General features: G+C 32.7%; 1 protein-coding gene across 2 annotated transcripts in view; it reads right to left on the reverse strand.

Moving 5' to 3' along the window:
• LOC143071157 (asparagine--tRNA ligase, cytoplasmic-like) overlaps window positions 1-20,792 on the reverse strand; it is a 28,720-nt gene extending 7,928 nt beyond the window's left edge. The window contains exons 1-12 of one of the 2 annotated variants that reach the window (XM_076245294.1): window positions 20,653-20,792; window positions 19,565-19,647; window positions 18,412-18,480; window positions 17,638-17,730; window positions 15,304-15,393; window positions 14,985-15,063; window positions 14,025-14,095; window positions 7,734-7,820; window positions 7,316-7,402; window positions 5,970-6,026; window positions 5,539-5,616; window positions 4,453-4,530 (exon numbers count right to left, since the gene is read on the reverse strand). In XM_076245294.1, coding sequence (XP_076101409.1) covers window positions 4,453-4,530; window positions 5,539-5,616; window positions 5,970-6,026; window positions 7,316-7,402; window positions 7,734-7,820; window positions 14,025-14,095; window positions 14,985-15,063; window positions 15,304-15,393; window positions 17,638-17,730; window positions 18,412-18,480; window positions 19,565-19,647; window positions 20,653-20,668 — 888 coding nt within the window. In that variant the 5' untranslated portion in view covers window positions 20,669-20,792. Of the gene's footprint in view, window positions 1-4,452; window positions 4,531-5,538; window positions 5,617-5,969; window positions 6,027-7,315; window positions 7,403-7,733; window positions 7,821-14,024; window positions 14,096-14,984; window positions 15,064-15,303; window positions 15,394-17,637; window positions 17,731-18,411; window positions 18,481-18,679; window positions 18,765-19,564; window positions 19,648-20,652 lie in introns of those variants that run through there. The other variant, XM_076245295.1, reaches the window with a different exon arrangement.
• Between the last annotated feature and the right edge of the window lie 5,377 nt (window positions 20,793-26,169).

Genomic DNA, 26,169 nt, shown 5'->3' on the forward strand with positions numbered 1-26,169 from the left:
AGTAAAAACACACATGATACAGAAACAATCACCCAGTGCTGGTATAGCTGTTTCTAAATATAACTGTGATGACTGTGTCAGATACGCCTAAAAGTAAAAACACACATGATACAGAAACAATCACCCAGTGCTGGTATAGCTGTTTCTAAATATAACTGTGATGACTGTGTCAGATACGCCTAAAAGTAAAAACACACATGATACAGAAACAATCACCCAGTGCTGGTATAGCTGTTTCTAAATATAACTGTGATGACTGTGTCAGATACGCCTAAAAGTAAAAACACACATGATACAGAAACAATCACCCAGTGCTGGTATAGCTGTTTCTAAATATAACTGTGATGACTGTGTCAGATACGCCTAAAAGTAAAAACACACATGATACAGAAACAATCACCCAGTGCTGGTATAGCTGTTTCTAAATATAACTGTGATGACTGTGTCAGATACGCCTAAAAGTAAAAACACACATGATACAGAAACAATCACCCAGTGCTGGTATAGCTGTTTCTAAATATAACTGTGATGACTGTGTCAGATATGCCTAAAAGTAAAAACACACATGATACAGAAACAATCACCCAGTGCTGGTATAGCTGTTTCTAAATATAACTGTGATGACTGTGTCAGATACGCCTAAAAGTAAAAACACACATGATACAGAAACAATCACCCAGTGCTGGTATAGCTGTTTCTAAATATAACTGTGATGACTGTGTCAGATACGCCTAAAAGTAAAAACACACATGATACAGAAACAATCACCCAGTGCTGGTATAGCTGTTTCTAAATATAACTGTGATGACTGTGTCAGATACGCCTAAAAGTAAAAACACACATGAAACAGAAACAATCACCCAGTGCTGGTATAGCTGTTTCTAAATATAACTGTGATGACTGTGTCAGATACGCCTAAAAGTAAAAACACACATGATACAGAAACAATCACCCAGTGCTGGTATAGCTGTTTCTAAATATAACTGTGATGACTGTGTCAGATACGCCTAAAAGTAAAAACACACATGATACAGAAACAATCACCCAGTGCTGGTATAGCTGTTTCTAAATATAACTGTGATGACTGTGTCAGATATGCCTAAAAGTAAAAACACACATGAAACAGAAACAATCACCCAATGCTGGTATAGCTGTTTCTAAATATAACTGTGATGACTGTGTCAGATACGCCTAAAAGTAAAAACACACATGAAACAGAAACAATCACCCAATGCTGGTATAGCTGTTTCTAAATATAACTGTGATGACTGTGTCAGATACGCCTAAAAGTAAAAACACAAATGATACAGAAACAATCACCCAATGCTGGTATAGCTGTTTCTAAATATAACTGTGATGACTGTGTCAGATACGCCTAAAAGTAAAAACACACATGATACAGAAACAATCACCCAGTGCTGGTATAGCTGTTTCTAAATATAACTGTGATGACTGTGTCATATACGCCTAAAAGTATAAACACACATGATACAGAAACAATCACCCAGTGCTGGTATAGCTGTTTCTAAATATAACTGTGATGACTGTGTCAGATACGCCTAAAAGTAAAAACACACATGATACAGAAACAATCACCCAGTGCTGGTATAGCTGTTTCTAAATATAACTGTGATGACTGTGTCAGATACGCCTAAAAGTAAAAACACACATGATACAGAAACAATCACCCAGTGCTGGTATAGCTGTTTCTAAATATAACTGTGATGACTGTGTCAGATACGCCTAAAAGTAAAAACACACATGATACAGAAACAATCACCCAGTGCTGGTATAGCTGTTTCTAAATATAACTGTGATGACTGTGTCAGATACGCCTAAAAGTAAAAACACACATGATACAGAAACAATCACCCAGTGCTGGTATAGCTGTTTCTAAATATAACTGTGATGACTGTGTCAGATACGCCTAAAAGTAAAAACACACATGATACAGAAACAATCACCCAGTGCTGGTATAGCTGTTTCTAAATATAACTGTGATGACTGTGTCAGATACACCTAAAAGTAAAAACACACATGATACAGAAACAATCACCCAGTGCTGGTATAGCTGTTTCTAAATATAACTGTGATGACTGTGTCAGATACGCCTAAAAGTAAAAACACACATGAAACAGAAACAATCACCCAGTGCTGGTATAGCTGTTTCTAAATATAACTGTGATGACTGTGTCAGATACGCCTAAAAGTAAAAACACACATAAAACAGAAACAATCACCCAGTGTTGGTATAGCTGTTTCTAAATATAACTGTGATGACTGTGTCAGATACGCCTAAAAGTAAAAACACACATGATACAGAAACAATCACCCAGTGCTGGTATAGCTGTTTCTAAATATAACTGTGATGACTGTGTCAGATACGCCTAAAAGTAAAAACACACATGATACAGAAACAATCACCCAGTGCTGGTATAGCTGTTTCTAAATATAACTGTGATGACTGTGTCAGATACGCCTAAAAGTAAAAACACACATGATACAGAAACAATCACCCAGTGCTGGTATAGCTGTTTCTAAATATAACTGTGATGACTGTGTCAGATACGCCTAAAAGTAAAAACACACATGATACAGAAACAATCACCCAGTGCTGGTATAGCTGTTTCTAAATATAACTGTGATGACTGTGTCAGATACGCCTAAAAGTAAAAACACACATGATACAGAAACAATCACCCAGTGCTGGTATAGCTGTTTCTAAATATAACTGTGATGACTGTGTCAGATACGCCTAAAAGTAAAAACACACATGATACAGAAACAATCACCCAGTGCTGGTATAGCTGTTTCTAAATATAACTGTGATGACTGTGTCAGATACGCCTAAAAGTAAAAACACACATGAAACAGAAACAATCACCCAATGCTGGTATAGCTGTTTCTAAATATAACTGTGATGACTGTGTCAGATACGCCTAAAAGTAAAAACACACATGAAACAGAAACAATCACCCAATGCTGGTATAGCTGTTTCTAAATATAACTGTGATGACTGTGTCAGATACGCCTAAAAGTAAAAACACAAATGATACAGAAACAATCACCCAATGCTGGTATAGCTGTTTCTAAATATAACTGTGATGACTGTGTCAGATACGCCTAAAAGTAAAAACACACATGATACAGAAACAATCACCCAGTGCTGGTATAGCTGTTTCTAAATATAACTGTGATGACTGTGTCATATACGCCTAAAAGTATAAACACACATGATACAGAAACAATCACCCAGTGCTGGTATAGCTGTTTCTAAATATAACTGTGATGACTGTGTCAGATACACCTAAAAGTAAAAACACACATGATACAGAAACAATCACCCAGTGCTGGTATAGCTGTTTCTAAATATAACTGTGATGACTGTGTCAGATACGCCTAAAAGTAAAAACACACATGAAACAGAAACAATCACCCAGTGCTGGTATAGCTGTTTCTAAATATAACTGTGATGACTGTGTCAGATACGCCTAAAAGTAAAAACACACATAAAACAGAAACAATCACCCAGTGTTGGTATAGCTGTTTCTAAATATAACTGTGATGACTGTGTCAGATACGCCTAAAAGTAAAAACACACATGATACAGAAACAATCACCCAGTGCTGGTATAGCTGTTTCTAAATATAACTGTGATGACTGTGTCAGATACGCCTAAAAGTAAAAACACACATGATACAGAAACAATCACCCAGTGCTGGTATAGCTGTTTCTAAATATAACTGTGATGACTGTGTCAGATACGCCTAAAAGTAAAAACACACATGATACAGAAACAATCACCCAGTGCTGGTATAGCTGTTTCTAAATATAACTGTGATGACTGTGTCAGATACGCCTAAAAGTAAAAACACACATGATACAGAAACAATCACCCAGTGCTGGTATAGCTGTTTCTAAATATAACTGTGATGACTGTGTCAGATACGCCTAAAAGTAAAAACACTGTCTATAGCTATCCTTCAATTACTATATGATACCTTTTCAGATAAAAAAAAGTTTCACAAATGGACAAAATTTATTAGAACTAAAATTTGAACTCCTCAGTTATATAGGTATTAATCTGGTAACATCTTTAGAAGCTACATATAGGAACTAACAGACAATTCCAACAAGCTTAATCAGATCTACCCATGCTATCATGTTCATCCTTACTTTGAACTATAAAGGTTTTATTTACAAATTGGTACTCATACCGCATCGTCTTATATCTATCATACACAGTTCTCAAATTATCATGACATATGCTCTCCGTCATAAAATGTTCCTCATTACTTGGAGTACAAAATTTGTGCCTCAAAAAACTAAATCTGATATTTTGTTGATATCTGAGTCTGAAGTATGATAACCATGCTCAATATATATTCTTATCATCGCATGGCCAGAATTCAGTGATGTAAACAAAAATGATTTCTCCGTTATCTAAATTACCTCTTCACCAAAATAATCCAGTTTAAACAATGTGGATCCTCCTTCTACTTGTGTCTGTACAAGGGATGGAGGTGTTACCTAAAAATATATAATAGTGAACTCTTTATATAGCTACAACTGTGTGTGAACTCATCAAGAATACATATCCCCTTTTATGTGACTACTAGCACATATTGCAAAAGTGATATATATAAATTTGATTTTGTACTTGTTTGGAAATGAGATTTCATAGCATTTTATGACACTGTGGGACTATTTTTTTTATACATGTATCTGTAGGTATTTAGCTGATATTTTTTCAAAGTGCATAATGGTGAGTTACTTTATATCAAGTTTGTGTTTTGTTTTAGATGAAATAGTTTTCACAGCATTATTTCTTGTTTTCTTACAAATTTTTTTACATAAATGTTGTTAGTATGCTTGGTCTATATGCCATTTTGTGCTTCAACATTATAGATTATAATGCAGTGTTTGCTGCTGTACACAATATTTTTTGACATTTTTACCTACTGTGGATTCATTATTATTCGTGGGATATCAACATTTGTCGATTTAGTGGTTAAAATGAACAACGATCGTGGGATATCAACATTTGTTGATTTAGTGGTTAAAATGAACAACAATCGTGGGATATCAACATTTGTTGATTTAGTGGTTAAAATGATTAACGATCGTGGGATATCAACATTTGTTGATTTAGAGGTTAAAATGAACAACAATCATGGGATATCAACATTTGTTGATTTAGAGGTTAAAATGAACAACGATCGTGGGATATCAACATTTGTCGATTTATTGATTAAAATGAACAACGAAATACAAATGTTCTATAAGGCTTTTATGCAGACTTTGAACCATGAAATTAAATATCCACGAAATTGCAAAGTTTACTGAATCCACGAAAATAAATGAATACACAGTATTACTTCTATTTGTTTTGTTCACACATCGTTGTCAACAAAATGGAATTTGATGTGACTTTCATACAAGTGAGAGGTTTAGCTAGCTTTAAAACCAGGTTTAATCCATCATTTTCTTCATACGAAAATGCATGTACCAAAATGTTATCAGGGTACCATGACTTACCTCAACAAATCCTTTCTCAAAATAAAATTCTCTAAAACAATGCATTATCACAGATCTCATTCTTAGCACTCTTGATGTCTGTAAACATAATTAAAATGGCCTTTGTTAGAATGATTTTAATATACATGACCTATTTCATTATTATAAACATGATCTATTTTCCTTATGAGACAAACTATGGTTATATCTTTATATAGCTGCTTATAAAATACATCAATTGCAAAGAAAAACATGTGCTTGTCTTATTAACTAAAATTATATGGCAGAAAGAACTCTGTTAGTAGGGTCTCGTTTGCAATTTCATGTTTCATATTAGTATCTATACACATTCATTTCAATTGATGACAATTTAATATCTTTAAATGAACACTAACTTGAAAATCAAAACTGTAATATACATTTATATGGCGCAGAGAATATGAAATACTTACGTTTTCTCCCCTAATCATCATATGCCTGTTGTCTAACTGTACATCTACATGGGCTTCCTATAATTAAAGATACTAGTTCATCAAACTGTATCAGAGATGCAAACATTTTTTTTCTCTCAGACAGTGGGGCCTACAGGGTACAAAGTTTTGCCAGACACATCACATTTCTGCCAGACCTATATTTTTACTCAAAATAATCTGTTTTTCAATTTTACACATCCCTAGATGTAGAGTATTAATGTTTTATCAGTTTCACCCTAAGAAATTGTTAATTTTTCATGAATAATTCTTAGCAGTTCATCAAAATGAAATTCTTACTGTCTATAAATAACAATGAAATGTAACTGTTTCCTGTTAAGGGGTTTCCTGAATTTTCCCGCCAAAAAGCATATGGCTTTCAACAATTGAAAACAAAGCATTCAATTTGTGATCATGGATTACAGCCTTAATTAATTTAATTTGGATATAGATATTCAACTTAAGGTACAGTCAAGCAATGTTTTTACTTTTTTCTTGATTAAAACTAATAATAAATTTGAAAGAAAAGTTTAAAAAATAAAACAATCTTTAATTGACATCAAAACAACAGACGATCTGAAATGTGAATATTCAGTGCTCCATATATTTTTTAACTCTGCTACAGAGGTCAAAGTTACATCATTTTTCAAACCAATGGTGTGTATTATCTGTTACAATTAATCAACTGTGTTTGATATAAAAATTTCAATAAATTAACAATGTCAAACATACACGATTTCAAAACTGAAATTTATACTGCCAAGGGTTTACTTTTGATTTTTTAAGGAAGGATATTTGGAAGTTGTGTCAGGCTATAATATTTATCATTAAAACAGTTAGAACTCCTGATTTCTATTATGTAATCGAAGCCTTGAATGTTGTTCTATCTAATCATGCAACATGGTTGTAAAATCACAATTTTATGAACAAAATACTCTGCAGGGACTGACGGGGAATCAAGTTTTTGCTGATCCAAGCAGACTAAAATATTGCCGGTCATCAGGTCCTGCACAACAAGAAGTTTGCCGGACCTGCATAAATTCTGTACCTTAGGTCTGACGATTAGTTGCATCTCTGCTGTATTCAAAACCTTATTAAGTCAACTTTGAACCCTTTACTGAAATTTTTTTTCCCATGGAAATAAATTACATCCAGTAGCACAAATATATCAAATTTTGTATCATTTCTTGAGTCTTATTCACTTAATGCACTTTAACTATTTCAATTTAAGATTTTCAGCCATACTTTTACTGATACAATCCTTCTTACATACTTATACTACTGATTATTGTGGTTTTACTTTAATGAGAACAGAGAAAGATGGCTACCTCATTGAGTATGTTATCAGCGCCACCTGGTGGAGAAGGTCCAACTAATTCCCAATAGTCTGCTGTCAATTCATGTCCATCTGGAGCCTAAAATAAATAGTGTCTTATTTCAGAATGAACACCAAAATATTTTGGACAAATATGTATTATCACCATTCAAAAATGATTTGATGAATAGAAACACATTTCATTATAGCAAAGGCAATCTAAAAATAAGTTTGCTTATTCTAACTTAATATATTAACTCAAACGCATGTGATAATGAATATATACTTTGCACAACTTGATAAGTATTTGTTTTACATTGCAGTTAGACGAAAAGGCTATATCACATCAAGACAAAACACTTAAAACAAATTTTGTCATTTATCTATTGAAATTGAACCTTTATTACATTTCCATTATGATGCAAACTCACATTCTTTCCTTCTGGAACTTCTTGAATAACACCCCAAACAGTAATAGCTGCCTCTGTGGCAAGGAGTAAAGCATCATATGTCTGACACTGTAATACAAGTATAACATTTATTATATTTAACAGTAATAGCTGCCTCTCTGGCAAGGAGTAAAGCATCATATGTCTGACACTGTAATACAAGTATAACATTTATTATATTTAACAGTAATAGCTGCCTCTGTGGCAAGGAGTAAAGCATCATATGTCTGACACTGTAATACAAGTATAACATTTATAATATTTAACAGTAATAGCTGCCTCTGTGGCAAGGAGTAAAGCATCATATGTCTGACACTGTAATACAAGTATAACATTTATTATATTTAACAGTAATAGCTGCCTCTGTGGCAAGGAGTAAAGCATCATATGTCTGACACTGTAATACAAGTATAACATTTATTATATTTAACAGTAATAGCTGCCTCTCTGGCAAGGAGTAAAGCATCATATGTCTGACACTGTAATACAAGTATAACATTTATTATATTTAACAGTAATAGCTGCCTCTGTGGCAAGGAGTAAAGCATCATATGTCTGACACTGTAATACAAGTATAACATTTATTATATTTAACAGTAATAGCTGCCTCTGTGGCAAGGAGTAAAGCATCATATGTCTGACACTGTAATACAAGTATAACATTTATTATATATAACAGTAATAGCTGCCTCTGTGGCAAGGAGTAAAGCATCATATGTCTGACACTGTAATACAAGTATAAGATTTATCATATTTAACAGTAATAGGTGCCTCTGTGGCAAGGAGTAAAGCATCATATGTCTGACACTGTAATACAAGTATAAGATTTATTATATTTAACAGTAATAGGTGCCTCTGTGGCAAGGAGTAAAGCATCATATGTCTGACACTGTAATACAAGTATAACATTTATTATATTTAACAGTAATAGCTGCCTCTGTGGCAAGGAGTAAAGCATCATATGTCTGACACTGTAATACAAGTATAAGATTTATTATATTTAACAGTAATAGCTGCCTCTCTGGCAAGGAGTAAAGCATCATATGTCTGACACTGTAATACAAGTATAAGATTTATTATATTTAACAGTAATAGCTGCCTCTGTGGCAAGGAGTAAAGCATCATATGTCTGACACTGTAATAAAAGTATAACATTTATTATATTTAACAGTAATAGCTGCCTCTGTGGCAAGGAGTAAAGCATCATATGTCTGACACTGTAATACAAGTATAACATTTATTATATTTAACAGTAATAGGTGCCTCTGTGGCAAGGAGTAAAGCATCATATGTCTGACACTGTAATACAAGTATAACATTTATTATATTTAACAGTAATAGCTGCCTCTGTGGCAAGGAGTAAAGCATCATATGTCTGACACTGTAATAAAAGTATAACATTTATTATATTTAACAGTAATAGCTGCCTCTGTGGCAAGGAGTAAAGCATCATATGTCTGACACTGTAATAAAAGTATAACATTTATTATATTTAACAGTAATAGCTGCCTCTGTGGCAAGGAGTAAAGCATCATATGTCTGACACTGTAATAAAAGTATAACATTTATTATATTTAACAGTAATAGCTGCCTCTGTGGCAAGGAGTAAAGCATCATATGTCTGACACTGTAATACAAGTATAACATTTATTATATTTAACAGACTATCTTTAACAAAGTAATCTTTGATGCTTAATGAGAAGTCTTTTGAGTTCAGATTAAAACTCTCTACTTGTCAGTCTACACCACAGTGTTATGTACATGGTATTTATCTAAGAAAAAGAAAAAAGATATTAGCTTACAAACAATGACACAATAATCACATTTATATTTTCTCACCAAAAATTGTTGTTGATTCTTAGTAAAAAACGTTTGACATTATTTTATGTCGTAGAAGTGTTGAAGCATTTTGTAAACAAATCAGTTTGCTTTAAACAATCTGAGGCCACCCTTAAAAAATTGTTTGTTTGGCATTGCCGACCCACACTATTAGCAGGTGGGTAGGTAGGTAGGGATTTTTTTTTTTTTTTTTACATTTAAAAGCCTTATACATGTAAATCATGAAGTCTCTAGATCAATGTTGTCTAAAGCATTGCAGCATTGTTGTGTGTACATGCTGGTGGTTTCTTTGAAAGGGGTCAACCATCAATGTCACATTCTACATCATATGGATAATTTCACGTAAGACAGTCAGTTTTATTGGCAAAGTTAACCAAAGTACCCAGAAAAAAACACAGAACTGAGGCAGGAAACTGACAAATTAACCATATAAAATGTATGACGTGAAAATTGAAACTTTTATTGTGGGACTGCCCATTGAACAGAGGCCTGATGTCACATCTTGAAGTTGTGGTCACAGTTTGGTAAAATTACCACAAGTTAAATGGCTCAACCACTACGTCTCCTTGTACAAATGGACAAAGATTTAAAACTTTGATTGTTTGCTTTGGTTTTATAAACATCACTTTCTACACCATATGGGTAATTTCATGGCAGTCAGTTTTAGTGCCGTACTAAAATGTAGTACTTGAAGGAAAGTGCCAACCTGTGGGAGGAAACTGACTAACCTTATCACATCTGACATGAAAATCAACCCTTAATTTTGCAACTGCCCAACTAGGGCTCAAACCAATACCTGGAGGTTAGTAATCATACATGTAAGGTGTGACGAACTACCATACAAACACGCCTACTTCCCCTGATAAGTTTTGAGGATAAAGGATCTGTTGCAAATTAGGATAGCAAAATATTAAAAATTTGGAAGGTTGGCACAAATAGACATGGTGTTTATACTAATATTATCCAAGTGCAAGGTTTTTCAGGTTGAAAACGTATGATAAATTCAAAATGGAAATATGCAGCAGGACAGACAATTTTTGCAGATAAATAAATTATGGGTTGTAATGCTTGTTTGATTAACAGAAATCTGGACATGCATTACATGAATACAGATAAATTAATGAGCCCTTAGAATTGTGGAAAAGGAGGGGATTTTATTCATCACTAGTACACTGGATACATTTATAAATATGTTTCTGTCAGTATCTTTAGTGTTTTAAGAATTATCTTATTCATGTTAAGAAGAAAGGCAAGAAAAGGGGAAAGTACTTCAATTGACACAAGATGCTAGTCTTTAAAATATGCATGTTTTGTTCCAGGCTAGCATCTACTGGTACAAAACTACTATAAACCTGTAAATCATTATGGTCTTTAAGCTTTGGTGCTTACAGCCATAATTATCTTGAATGCATCATTGTGGTTCTGACTATAGTAGATACTTTGTTCTCTGGTTCAAGGGAAAATTTGTCAATGATAAATTTCAAATATTTGATAAGTTCAACAAATGTAAGAGCCACGCATATTTGTTCTGTGATGTCCCAGTGAAAAACTTCTATCTCATGAAGCGACAAAGTCAAGCAGAAATCATCTGTTTCTGCTTTACATAAGATAAAATTGAGTCCTCTACAAGGTCTCTCAGAACGTTTCTTTCAAAGAATAGCTGAAATTTGATTTTTGATAAAATACATCTCCCTTAACCAATGCATTGCAGCATAGGGAGATGCCTTCCCCTGCCGGCCTCTTTGACATTACTTTTGGCAGACTTTTTCATTCCATGTCATTTAAATGTTTGCTCCCAATACAGTGTAAGGCAAGCGCTTTTAAGATCATGATTTGAAATAAGTAAAGCCAGGAACAAACTCGGCGGATACGATCAATTTCCGGCACAATTTCGATTTTTTTTAAATAAAAAAAAATAAATTTCTGAAACGCAAATAAAATTATTTGGGCGTCAAGTTTTTCAGTGGGTCGGGCGGCAATGCCAAACAAATGAAATTTTATTTTAGGCCTGAACACAAATAATTAAAGGTTTTCCTTGATCATTATGTAATATCTTTTAAGCCTTTTGTCATGTGTCTGCTTCGTCTATTTGGTGTTTCTGAAATTTTTTTTCTTTTTAAAAAATTATCATAAATAACATTGCTACTAAGGCCAACCTTAAAAATATGTTTGTTTGCAGTTTTCCGACTGTACCTTCAGACTGAAGGGTCAGTAGGTAGGAAAAATATTTTATTTTATCAGCCAAAATACAGTTTAAACAAGCAGTTACACTAAACCAAGTTTCTTGTGAAGAAAAAAAAAACATTTTAAAACAACAAACACTGGACATGCTGAAAACCAACATCAAATGAACAGGCATTTTCAGATAAAAAACTTTTTAACCAAAACTGAAACTTTAACATAGTGTCATTATCCAATTTATGACATAAAATATGGTATAATTATTAAATACTGGAACACTTATAAACAAGGAATGTCATTATGACTAGAACTGTTTTAAAGAAATATATTCAGACATGTATGCTTCTTGACTAGAATGTTTTCATGAGTAGAGTATTTTCATCAGAAAAATGTAGATATTAAAGATTTATAAGACAATGTATTAAAGAGTGTATTTTTAATAAAAAAAAAAAATAACCATTGAATCTTCCTCAATTGAAAAAAAGGCAACTTGAAAAAAAAGTATTAAGACATTCGACTGTTTTCATATTTCTAACAATATTTAATTATATGTGATAAGGTTATATTTTTGCCAGGCTTTAATGAAAACCAAAGAAATCTAAAGTTTGGGGTGAAATCCATAGCACCCCATTAAAAGTAAATGGTCTGTACTGAAATGTTTTTAATGCATAAAAAAAAAAATGGCAGCATAGCTCCCAAGGACATGTTTTAATTGAATTCACACAGGCCACACAGTTTGGGTACATTTAATATTGTAAGAAAAAGAATAATTGCAATGAGTGGGGCAGCCCCCCTTATCCTAAAGGAGCATACTCATTGCAATCGAAGATAGATTTAATATAGAGAGAGTATATTTATTTTTCAAGCTAACCATTCATTTTCTCTACAGCTTTGTGTAGTTAGGGTTGCTTCTCGGTAGGTCTTTTCACCACCGAACACCACCGAACACCCCAAAAGTTTATTATTTTGTCTTTTATCGTTATCAATGTGAATTAAATATGATATTCAAGTTATTAATTCAACAAATAAGAAGATTTAAAGTCCGAATATCTACAGAAAACAGAAAGGAAGAGTCTTATAACACCCCACTTTTTGAACTCCGCTGACCCTCATGGACACCTCAAATATACTTTTTCCATTTTTTCTTCTTCTAACTCTTCTATAAAATAGTTGTACCAATAATAATAAAAGAGAAAAATATAAAAATCTAACCAATGAATAGAGATCCAGGATACTTGAACTGATTACTGATTATGAATATATTTGAATTTTATAACACACACAATGTAATCCGGAAAGTGATGAATCCGGAGACGTTTTTTCTTGTATTGATTTTCGATTTTAACATAAAAATGATGCCCATAAAAATCGAAAAATTGATTAAATTATATGTAATTTAATTTATTTTATCATTTTATTGTATAATATCAAAGTTTTTCTTAGTGGTTGGTGGTTTTTCAGGTGTTCGGCGGTGTTCGGTGGTGAAAAGACCCACTCGGTTGCTTCTTATTGATTTGGCATGATCTATATCCATTAACATTTCAAATGAGCCCTTCCTCCGTACAGGCGTGTTTACAGATATCCATGAAGATTTAAGTCACGGAGGAGTGGTTTCATCTTTGTCGTCTTCACAACGATTTGTAGAAAATATGCCATACTTCAAGCTGCTGTCGAATTATTTAACCACTGAAATTTGTCCAATAAAGTCAGGCTCCACAGATTCTGTACCCGATTTGTTTGAGACAGAATGGTTATCGTGTCAGTTATGAATATCCGCTGCATCATCGTCAATGATATCATCACACATCATTACATGTGCCTGAATCTGTATAAACAGTTTACCAATAAACTTTTTTGTTTGTTATTTGTCTTAAAATTGACACGAGACGACAGCGTAAAGTACTCCTCCGTGACTTCATGGATACCTGTAAACAATTTCCATGTGCTTTATCATTAAATGGTCACATGAACGCTTGACGGGAAGCTAAGAAAAACTGAACTTGAAATGCGTAATTGACCCAGACTTTAAATCATTTCCGAAAGGACCCAAAGTTCCGGATCGCGTCAATAGAAGTATTAAAAAAAATTTCTTCAAATTTAAAACAATAAAATTTTCACAGTCGGGAGGATTTTCAAGGGTCGGTCGGTAAACTGCAAACAAACAATATTTCAATTTAAGCCTAACAATTTTTAAAAGGCAATAGGAAAAGCAGTTGAAACAATTTTATAAAGTATATGTACAATTATTCTTACCAATGTATCAGATAAAACACACTGTAGAAACCCTGTTCCATCTCTTAAAACTATAAACATCAGATTTTTTCCTTAAAATAACAAAACAGTAAATATCAGATAAACATTTATCCTATTCTCTACAGAGTTATAGAACTTATATTAAGGTATATCATTACTCGATTTATTTCACTTGACTGGGCGGAGTTTAACCAGTTCGCTCATAATAAACCAGTCCATCTATAGATAGGTGTTTTAGGATAAACTAATTAATGAAGTGTCCAGTCATTCTTTTATAAATTCCTTTGATGACACTGATAGGTGATTAGAAATCAGTAATAGTTATAATGGCAATCATGCTTATCACACACATCTTCAAATAGATTGTCCGTATGCAAATTAAAACGTAAACTCTGCCCGATCAGTTGAAATAACATTGGTAATATCCACAGGTGATTATCATTTACCACAAACTTGCTGTTCCTTCTATGTTTTACAATAATTTTTAAAACAATTCTATAAACAAATAAATCAACATAAAATCTAATATATTCTCTTTTTAAAGTAAACATCAAAAGTCCAATAAAAAGCATTGAATTCACGGATCATAACTACAGTTTACTTTTTTCTGGTTATGTCATAAGAATTCATAGTATCCTATTTGCGCCAGAAAGACCATTTAGTATAAGAATTTCTCAGCCAAATTGAAGAAATAATGGACTATGATCAGCCAAAATAAAGGATGAGCATCATTTAATACCTTGAGACAGAAAATTAATTAGACACAAACCCAACTAATTTTTTATTTATTATAAATAAAAATAAAAAAGAGGTATTTATATGACTACTCATTTATGATGACATCTGACCTATATATTTCAAGCTAAAAAGAAGTCTTATCAAAATATATAATATGACTGTGCTCAGACAACAAGATGTGATTTACTGAAATTAAAGATCACCACCACAAACTTTTTTTACCTTGTCTTCTACATCGATGTACCCAGCCACTAATTTTTACTCTTGTATTTCTGTTTGTAACTGTATCTCTAATCTTTATCTGAAAGATTTGAAATTTGACATTTACCTTTTATTGTCTAATATCTAAAATCTAAATGCATTGTTAGAATTGGCATATCAAAGAACTCCCAAAAATTCTATTTTTAATGAAATACTTCTAAATTAATCTATTTCTGATCAAATGAAAAAATCTCATTTACAAATTTGTGTTAAAAAATTACCAACAAAAACATAAAAACAGACATGACTACAATAGCTTAAAAACTGAAATAAAAAGTACCTTTTTGGGGGCTGGCAAACTTGCATCTTGAGCAATTTTAATGTCTTTAGCTTCCTCTAAATTCTTCATTCTTTTTTCCATATCTTCTTTCTAAAAAAATATGTATATATACATGCAGTATGACAATTTTGGACAAATAAAATAAGTCAATCTGACAAAAAGAAGCAACAGTGTTGATTTCATACTATAAAGAAGCAACCATTAAATACATAACATATATCTTTTTCACTTATAATAGAAAAAGTCAAGTTACAAACATGTGTGACAGTCTTAGATAAGGAAAGAGAGGCTTGGGTAAAGGTAAAACTAAGGAATGTCTACTACATTTCGTGTCTGAACCAAGCTTTAGGAAGATGTGGTTTGAGTGCCAATGAGACGACTCTCCATCCATGAGTACCATGAGTTGTCTGATGTTATTTGAGTGCCAATGAGACGACTCTCCATGCATGAGTACCATGAGTTGTCTGATGTTATTTGAGTGCCAATGAGACGACACTCCATCCATGAGAACCATGAGTTGTCTGATGTTATTTGAGTGCCAATGAGACGACTCTCCATCCATGAGTACCATGAGTTGTCTGATGTTGTTTGAGAGCCAATGAGACGACTCTCCATCCATGAGTACCATGAGTTGTCTGATGTTGTTTGAGTGCCAATGAGACGACTCTCCATCCATGAGTACCATGTTGTTTGAGTGCCAATGAGACGACTCTCCATCCACGAGTACCATGAGTTGTCTGATGTTGTTTGAGAGCCAATGAGACGACTCTCCATCCACGAGTACCATGAGTTGTCTGATGTTGTTTGAGAGCCCATGAGACAACTTTCCATCCATGAGTACCATGAGTTGTCTGATGTTGTTTGAGAGCCAATGAGACGATTCTCCATCCACGAGTACCATGAGTTGTCTGATGTTGTTTGAGTGCCAATGAGACGACTCTCCATCCACGAGTACCATGAGTTGTCTGATGTTGTTTGAGAGCCAATGAGACGACTCTCCATCCACGAGTACCATGAGTTGTCTGATGTTGTTTGAGTGCCAATGAGACGACTCTCCATCCACGAGTACCATGAGTTGTCTGATGTTGTTTGAGTGCCAATGAGACAACTCGCCATCCATGAGTACCATGAGTTGTCTGATGTTGTTTGAGTGCCAATGAGACAACTCGCCATCCATGAGTACCATGAGTTGTCTGATGTTGTTTGAGTGCCAATGAGACGACTCTCCATCTACGAGTACCATGAGTTGTTTGATGTTGTTTGAGAGCCAATGAGACGACTCTCCATCCATGAGTACCATGAGTTGTCTGATGTTGTTTGAGTGCCAATGAGACGACTCTCCATCCATGAGTACCATGAGTTGTCTGATGTTGTTTGAGTGACAATGAGACAACTCGCCATCCATGAGTACCATGAGTTGTCTGATGTTGATTGAGTGCCAATGAGACAACTCGCCATCCATGAGTACCATGAGTTGTCTGATGTTGTTTGAGTGCCAATGAGACAACTCGCCATCCATGAGTACCATGAGTTGTCTGATGTTGTTTGAGTGCCAATGAGACAACTCGCCATCCATGAGTACCATGAGTTGTCTGATGTTGTTTGAGTGCCAATGAGACAACTTGCCATCCATGAGTACCATGAGTTGTCTGATGTTGTTTGAGTGCCAATGAGACAACTCTCCATCTATTAGTACCATGAGATGTCTGATGTTGTTTGTCTTAATTGCTACCTCTTTTTTCCGTCTTGAGTTGTTTATTGATTATGTTGATAGGGTCGAGGGTCAATAAAGCTGACAGAGAATCTATACCAGTGCCAACACAGAAACAGCCAGTTCATAACACTTTTATGAAATAATCCAACTTTTTCAATACAGACTTGTTCTAAATGCTGTATTACATACATCAAATGTGAATATAGGGCCAATTTTTCCAATACGGACTTGCAATGATGTGAATATCGGGCCAATATTTCCAATACAGACTAGAAATGAATCCTGAATTACATGCACAATATATGTTTACATGTAATTCAGGATTCATTGCCAGTCTGTATTGGAAAAATTGGACAAGGCCAAAAAACAATATAGTTTACGTTATTTATATAACCAGGACGATGTCACCAGTATGACACATGCCGTTGTGGTAGTATAGGGCTGTTTTAATCGTATTATTTAATAATATCTAATAATGTAAAAGATTATACTAGTTACCTGTTAAGACCATTGCTGTTTATAATTGTCATAAAGTTTACATATAATGTTAGCTTAATTCCATTTATGGACAGCATGAACTGTGATAAATTACAACTAGATAATAAACCATTCTTACAAACCTCTCTTTTTTCTTTGTCTGAAGACTTGTTTTGTTCTCTTTGCCATATCTTCGTTACTTTCTTCAACTGGGATTTTGATACTGGCTCAAATTGCTGTTAGAATAATGAAAAGAACATGAAGAAATTTATCCTATAGTATACTTGAAATCAGTGGTATATCCATGTGCCTCATTGACTTAAAGCACCAAAGAAATTATTATGTTTGACCTAACTTTAAACCAAGCAAAGTTTGCAGCTTACATGTAAGCACACAACCTTTTGTTGAGAAAACTTTTATAACAGTGATGATTAATTTATTTGTTACAGGCTTGCTGTCTTGTAAACATTTACATAATACCTCTGTGTACTCATTTATTACTATTAGTAAACAAACATTTCAAAATACTACTGTGTTATCTGACAATAATTTCAACAAACTGACAAATATTGTCCAACTGAAATGATATTTTTTTGCCTGTACAAAATGGACAAAATGTAATGTACATGTATGTAAAACAAGACTGATTAAGAAAAACATACTGGAGTTATGTGCATCATACCTGGACATGTCTTAAATTCAGGTCTATCATACTTCATAATGTTTGATATAGACGAGTTAATTTTATTTTGAAGTTTAATAGTAAAGATAAGACTCAAAATGAATGACTACATGTATTTGGTTTTAATAAATATATACATCTATTTTGCTTCAGCTAAAAATGAAAACTTTTTTGTTTATCCACAGTAAGTAAGAATTTAATTGAAATATAATATTGTAACTGACAATGAACTTGCCTTTCCCTCTGCTTTCACACAATCTGCCATAATTGTTGGAAATGGTTCCTTTCCAGCATGTCTCATTGCCTGAAAATAAACAAACAATTTTTAGACTATCATTGAATAAAGTAATAAGCTCTTGTAGATGTTGGTGAAGGAATGACTAAACTTATAGTTTGTGAAAAATACTAATATCCCTTAGACCTCCAGAACATAGATATAAACACACAATTTAAAACAAAGACTTTCTTTCATTTCCATTTTTTAAATTATTAATCATTATTACCTGTATTACTGTCTTGTATGGCTTACTCTCTGTTCCATCACCAGATTATTACCTGTATTACTGTCTTGTATGGCTTACTCTCTGTTCCATCACCAGATTATTACCTGTATTACGGTCTTGTATTGATTACTCTCTGTTCCATCACCAGATTATTACCTGTATTACTGTCTTGTATGGCTTACTCTCTGTTCCATCACCAGATTATTACCTGTATTACTGTCTTGTATGGCTTACTCTCTGTTCCATCACCAGATTATTACCTGTATTACTATCTTGTATGGCTTAGGCCACATTTAAAAGAATGTGTTTCCCCTTCCCCGGGTCTACCCTTTGTAAACAGACTAGGAAGGCAGGTTCTTTTTTTTTTTTTTTTTTTTTTTTTAACTGGATGTGATTGTCATAGCATGGTCGCATGAATGGTTTGACTTGTCCAGTCCAGGCCACTTATCAGTTGTTTGTGCTCAATTTGAGTGTATTTATTTAGATTATCAATCCTTCTGCTTTCAAGCACTTTCCAAAAATGGAAACAAATTATTTTCAGGAAAAAAATAATTTCGATTTTTTTGTGGAAAATAATTTTTTGAGCCGGGGGCTTATTTTTGACCCGGGTGGGGGGAGGGGAAACAAACATATTTTTAATTTTGGCCCTACTCTCTGTTCCATCACCAGATTATTACCTGTATTACTGTCTTGTATGGCTTACTTTCTGTTCCATCACCAGATTATTACCTGTATTACTGTCTTGTATGGCTTACTCTCTGTTCCATCACCAGATTATTACCTGTATTACTGTCTTGTATGGCTTACTCTCTGTTCCATCACCAGATTATTACCTGTATTACTGTCTTGTATGGCTTACTCTCTGTTCCATCACCAGATTATTACCTGTATAACTGTCTTGTATGGCTTACTCTCTGTTCCATCACCAGATTCATCATTACCTAATGTCTCAGATGTATAAATTGCCTCTAAAATTTAAAAATATAAAATAATCATGTTCTGGGTCAACAAATTTATACATCGTTTATCATGTTTATGGACAGAGGTGTTTTTTTTTGTCTAGAGCATAATTTTCACCTTTTTGCTGTAATGTTATGTGGTTTGATGGAAATGTTAAAAAATTCATTATATTTGAAACAACTTTTCTAAAAGAAGGGTCCAATTATTAAAAATATGTCCATTGGGGACATCTTTTAATTGGACCCTTCTTTTGAAAAGGTAATATTACAGTAGAAAAAACAAGAAAATAAAAACTACAGACAATAAATCAATCAAACTACTACATTTTGTACTAATGAACTCAAAATCGTTAACTCTTTATTTTCTAACTTTTTTTTATATTTTCCTGCATTTGCACAAAATTATTTTTTTTCTTTTCTGTCCGTTTTCACATGACTTGTAAAACATTGTTAGGATCATCATATTGTTTCCAGTAAAAAAAAAGTTGATAATTCTTTGAGTTTCTTCAAATTTCCTAGTTATTTAATCTTTTGTGGAGAGTTGTCTCATTCAGTCATTAGCAATTATCAGATTATACCACATCTTCTTTTTATTATGATAACATTATGTTTGACTCATTTTTGAGGAATAGTTACTCATATGTTACCAACCTGTAAATCTAGTGATTAAATTTATGCATTATTTTTTTTTTTATAGTGAATATTTAAATTTCAATTCATTAATATTCAACTGACATAGATATCTGACATATCTGAATTATATTATTTTGTAGTCCAAATAATTATGACGTCTTGAAAGGCTATTATGTTTTTTTTTCTTTGACGGCTTACGTCGAAGTAAGGCGTCAAAGAAAACAATTATAATAGCCTTCGAAGACGTCATAATTATTTGGACTTATTATTTTGGGCCGAAAATATGGACTTGTTTATAAGTGATACGAGTGATTTTTATTCTTAACTTCATATAAATAAACAAATAATTTGTTGTCTTAAACTATTGCTTTTATCACTTACCGCCTGTTGAAGCCATGATCGCTTTCCTTGACGTTTGTTATTACTGTAGAGCACGTATGACAGTGACTACCTTTTTAACCGGTCCCGTATGATGATGAAACCACATGCAAATCACTTCCGGTCTGAACAAAAAAGAGATTACTTCCCTTATACCACTCAACATTTTTTTATATAAGTTTTTTGAGATATTATAGAATAACTTGAGTGAAATAATCGTCATTTACATATTTAAGCGCGATAGCCCGTAATGGTCAGTTGGTGATAGTTCGATGAAAATATGAAGCGAGGCATTTTGTGAACTTTTACCTGACTGTCATGATTTCTCAAGCTACTACAGTATAGTAGTCATAGTAGTTTTCATCATATAACGCAACAAATGTTTGTGTGGTGATTTACCCATTGTGTTAACTGTAAAGGAATTAAACAAAAACAAAAAAAAAACACTCATTTTATGCAAGACACCATAAGGATCATTCAAACCAACATTATTTTTTATTTTTATTTTTTTTAGTTTTCAAGAATTACAATCGTTGAAATACAACACATCAATTTTGAAACCTACATACAAGTGTATTAGCAATACATTTGAATTTATATTTATTTATGACAAAAGACATTGTTGAAAATTCATTTTTTATATTTACATGAAAAGAGAACAAAAATACGGAAGAAAAGATTATAATTTGAGTTGAATGTTTATGTACCACTGTGTGGCACATGATAATTGTTAAGTATTTAGTGAAAAAGCAGACTTTGTATACTAACTTTAGTATAGAACGTCCCTGGAAAAAGGAAGAGGTTGAAAATATCCGGTAAGATTTTCAGTACATAATGAATTGTGCTATTAGATACAACAATGTATTATGTTAGTTTTGCCATAAGGATCTGTAAAAAATAAATGACAAATTGAATTATAAAAATAATTCTTTACTGAATGCATTCCACATTGTATCCGGGACAAGTCCCAGATGGTATCAAAATGCTCTTGTCTCTTATTTTTGAGTGTCATTATTTTTTGTCATTATTCAGTGTGTTGCTGTATATCATATTTGATTTTGTTTATTGTTTAGTACATAAATCATGTCATCAGTTTTCTCATTTTATTTTTTTGTTCATTTGTTATTTTGTGCCATTTATAGCTTCATTTGCGCATTGTTGAAGTCCGTGACGGGAACCTATAGTTGTAAACTTCTGTGTCATTCAGTCTATGGTGGACATTGTTGAAGTCCGTGACGGGAACCTATAGTTGTAAACTTCTGTGTCATTCAGTCTATGGTGGACATTGTTGAAGTCCGTGACGGGAACCTATAGTTGTAAACTTCTGTGTCATTCAGTCTATGGTGGACATTGTTGAAGTCCGTGACGGGAACCTATAGTTGTAAACTTCTGTGTCATTCAGTCTATGGTGGACATTGTTGAAGTCCGTGACGGGAACCTATAGTTGTAAACTTCTGTGTCATTCAGTCTATGGTGGACATTGTTGAAGTCCGTGACGGGAACCTATAGTTGTAAACGTCTGTGTCATTCCGTCTATGGTGGACATTGTTGAAGTCCGTGACGGGAACCTATAGTTGTAAACTTCTGTGTCATTCAGTCTATGGTGGAGAGTCGGTCATTGGCAATCACATCACACGTTTTATGCCAGGCGAGCCAAAATATTTTAACAATGACACAAATTCGTGTGCCTGCTTAAAGTCAGGACCATCTTCAGCGGGTGTCTCATGCAAAAAAAATAACGTTCTTGGTTTTACTTTTTAAAGAATTGTGTTGATTGCAGATTTTTAAAACAAAATAACAACTTTTTTCAGACACAAGAGAGACAGGTCCAAAGCCAGCATGGATACCTCTGGAAGGATCAGATCGCTCTGACTTTAATATTCAACCGTGACTTCATTTGAATATCAACTTGAGAAGTCTTTAATAGTCATTTATATTCCGGGTTAAAAAAAAAAAAGGAGGGTCGCCCGAATCACCATTGCCAAGGGTGTACAGTTTATTATTGAAGAATAGTATATTAACGGCATACGTTAGTTACAGGGGAGGTATTGACGTTACTAACGTAAATTGTTATTTTCGCGACGTCAAACTATGACTTATCAGGAAAAGATTCAGTTTTCAACTGATTTTTATCATTCAAACTTATTTAATTTAAAACGAGTTCATGGCCGATAAGACGATATTGTGTTCAAATTTTCAAGAAATCGTAAATAGTGCAATTTTTTTAAATTAAAAAAAATAATTAAATATACAGCAAAAAATAATGTTTTTGTTCTACATTCGTGAACATTTCATAAATATGAGTTATTTAAAAAAAACAAATTGCACAAATTTAAACTACATTTATATAAAATAGAATTTGCAAATAAACAAATAATTTAACAAAAATACAGCTTGTGTTTATCTTTTAAAACAAACAAGTTATGTATTTCTGTCGAAAGGAAAAAAAAAACGTCCACAAATCCGAATTTTGAGCAAATATATAAAATTTCAACTTCTTTTTACTCAAAAAGTAGCACTTGAAGGTATATTTTTTATTACACATTTGATTTAATCTGGCAAAAAATAGCCTACATGCAAATTGTCAGCAAACTGTCAATATGGGATAAAAACTGTATCGTATGCCTTTAAAAGGTTGTTATTGGTCATACATTGCGATCGGATCGTGAAAGGTCAGATATCGGATCGTGAATGTAATTAATTGTAAGTCTACTTCAAAATCTGTGAACAATCTGTTGTAATTTCAAAACATGGAACAAATTCGAAAAAGAATTATGTCCGTCCAAGTGATTTAAGTATTTCAATAACACTGTAATTTTTATGTGTGTACATATATATATATATATATATAATGTCTAAAAATAGCAACAATCAACATTCAATCTATTTAAGCGTGGATCAGTTTGTGAAAATAAACCGATACAGTTACTGAATTAAAATTATATAAATGTCTAAGAATATAACTTAAACACGCTAATTTATACATTAAAAGTTCTATTAGATTTTAAATAGAAATACGCAATATTTCGCTAAACAAATTAGCTTCATCAGGCGTGTGCATCTCTCAAGGTGAAATCTAATGCATGACAAAAAAATATTTTTGTAGCTTAGTCTATACAAGATTTGAGGAAAAGTGTAACATATTGATTGATGTTGCAAAAATATGTTTGTAGCTACAACTACATGAAGTTGGAATAAAAGTTTAACACATTTATAGATGTTCGATTAATTGTATGAATTTCTATAAATTAATTTGTATGATTTTAAAATAATTATGGTTTTGATTTGCTTTTAAATCTTTTTTCGTCTCTCTCATTGAGTCCATCAGGTTCAAGAGTTCGTAACTGGTGCATCCAAAAAGAAAAAAAAAAAAAAAAAAAAAAAAAAAGAGAGAGATTTTGGATGCACCAATTACGAACTCTTGAACCTGATGGACTCAATGAGAGAGACGAAAAAAGATTTTTAGAATAGTTAGAATTATGTAAAATCACTGGTCATTTTCAGGGATTATATTTAATTACTAATTATTTCAGGGATTCTACATAATCCCTGATTATACAAATTCACTGTAACAACTGTATATGCCATTTTAAAGTCTCTAATAACTCTTTTTAGAGTGGCTCTTGTTTATTATTCAATTCAATTCAATATATATGTGAAATTATAATATTATGTAAATGTTTTATAAGAGGTGAGACTCAAATAAAATATTGTCTTGTCTTGTTTTGTAATAACATATACATACCGGTACAATATGCAGTAATTTATGAGAAAACACAAAAGTCGCAACACAAGTCTATGGGATTTATCAAAAAAGAACATATTTTGTACCTAAAATGAACACATTCCAACATAAAATGATAATGGACGTCATACTAAACTCCGAATTATACACAAAAAAAAAACTTAAATTGAAAATCATACAAGACTAACAGAGGCCAGAGGCTCCTGACTTGAGATAGACGTAAAAAATGTCAACATGATTTAAGATCCAAACCCTCCCCTTATACTGCTTGCCAATGTAGAAAAAAAAAACGCACAACAATACGCACAGTAAAACTCAGTTAAAGATAATCCTGACATTTGTGCTATACTTTTGATACATCTGAACAAATTTGACAAGACAAGACATTTGCGTTTTTACCTATATATATAAAAGTTGACATGTATACATTGTTGTAGATCGCACTTTGACCTATAATGGTTAACTTTTACAAATTGTGACTTAGATGTATAGTTGTCTCATTGGCACTCATACCACATCTTCTTATATCTATGTAATCCTTTTTTTTTCGACGAAATTTATGCCTATGAACTGAGACTACTATAACACATGTTATAGTAGTCTCAGCTATGAACAAAAAAGATCCACTTTGATTTAAACCAGCCACAATCGACTGTATTATGAAAATTTGTCTTAAATTTAAAATTTTGAAAAAGTCTCGAAGCTTCATACTATAATTCAAGTATATACACTTATATGAGATGCATAAAATCCTAAATAATGCATCTTTATTAAACTGTTCAAGCCCATAAAAACAGATGTTAACAATTCAAATATACAACTTTTTCTTTTTTACCTTTTGTTTAATCTTAAATGGGTTTCCGCCTGTTTAGATATTCTTTCAAGTTTTCATTCTCGAATACCGAATGGCAACCGCGCGGAAGGGATTTCACGTTGTTAGAACAGTTGTATGTGAACAAATAATGTTATCAATGTGCTCTGAACATTACAAATATTTTATTGATTAAAGAATATAAAATAGTACACATAAGTTAGAATATAACTTTAAGTTAATAATATTATTTTTTTTATCTATTATTTCCTTCCGTAATATCTATATATTTCTATGAAATGCAGTGTTTAGTGTGTAAACTAAACCACTGTTATTGATATTATTACTAGGTTGACACACTGAATACACATATGCATGTATAGATTGATTGATTGTTGGTTACTTAACGTCCAGTGACAAAACATAATCATAGAAAGTTGGGAAAAGTTCCCATGGTATCTTGATAGACAAACAATTTTTCAAATCAAAAATTTTTGTGTTCATATATTTTTATTCTTATATGAAATCACTGATATATTTTCGAAATAATGTTTATTTGTAACAATGTCCAAGTGAAAGTTTTAAGTTTTTTCAACACCGAGGTTTTAAGTTTGAATCCAGTATGTGGCACTTGCGCTAGGCTCCAATCTTAGGATTGTTGGTTCTCCTACCGAAGGTCGTTGGTTCTCTTCGGGAAACGTCTTCCTCCACTCTAAAAAAAAAAAACCCTGACCGCCACGACATAACACAATAGAGCTGAAAGTGGTGTTAAAACTCCATTAATCAATTAATCAATCAATTATATTGTTGTTGGTGTCTTTCATAATAACTGCTTAACCGTAATTAATTACTTATACCGGTAGCACAAATATATAACCTGTTTTATTAAGACCACATGTCGTCTTGACAAATGTCGAATAAATTTGATCGAATGAGTGATCAAGAAAATCATAATGCGAAAAGT

The sequence above is a fragment of the Mytilus galloprovincialis genome, chromosome 4, assembly GCF_965363235.1.
Source record: "Mytilus galloprovincialis chromosome 4, xbMytGall1.hap1.1, whole genome shotgun sequence".
Lineage (NCBI taxonomy): Eukaryota > Metazoa > Mollusca > Bivalvia > Mytilida > Mytilidae > Mytilus > Mytilus galloprovincialis.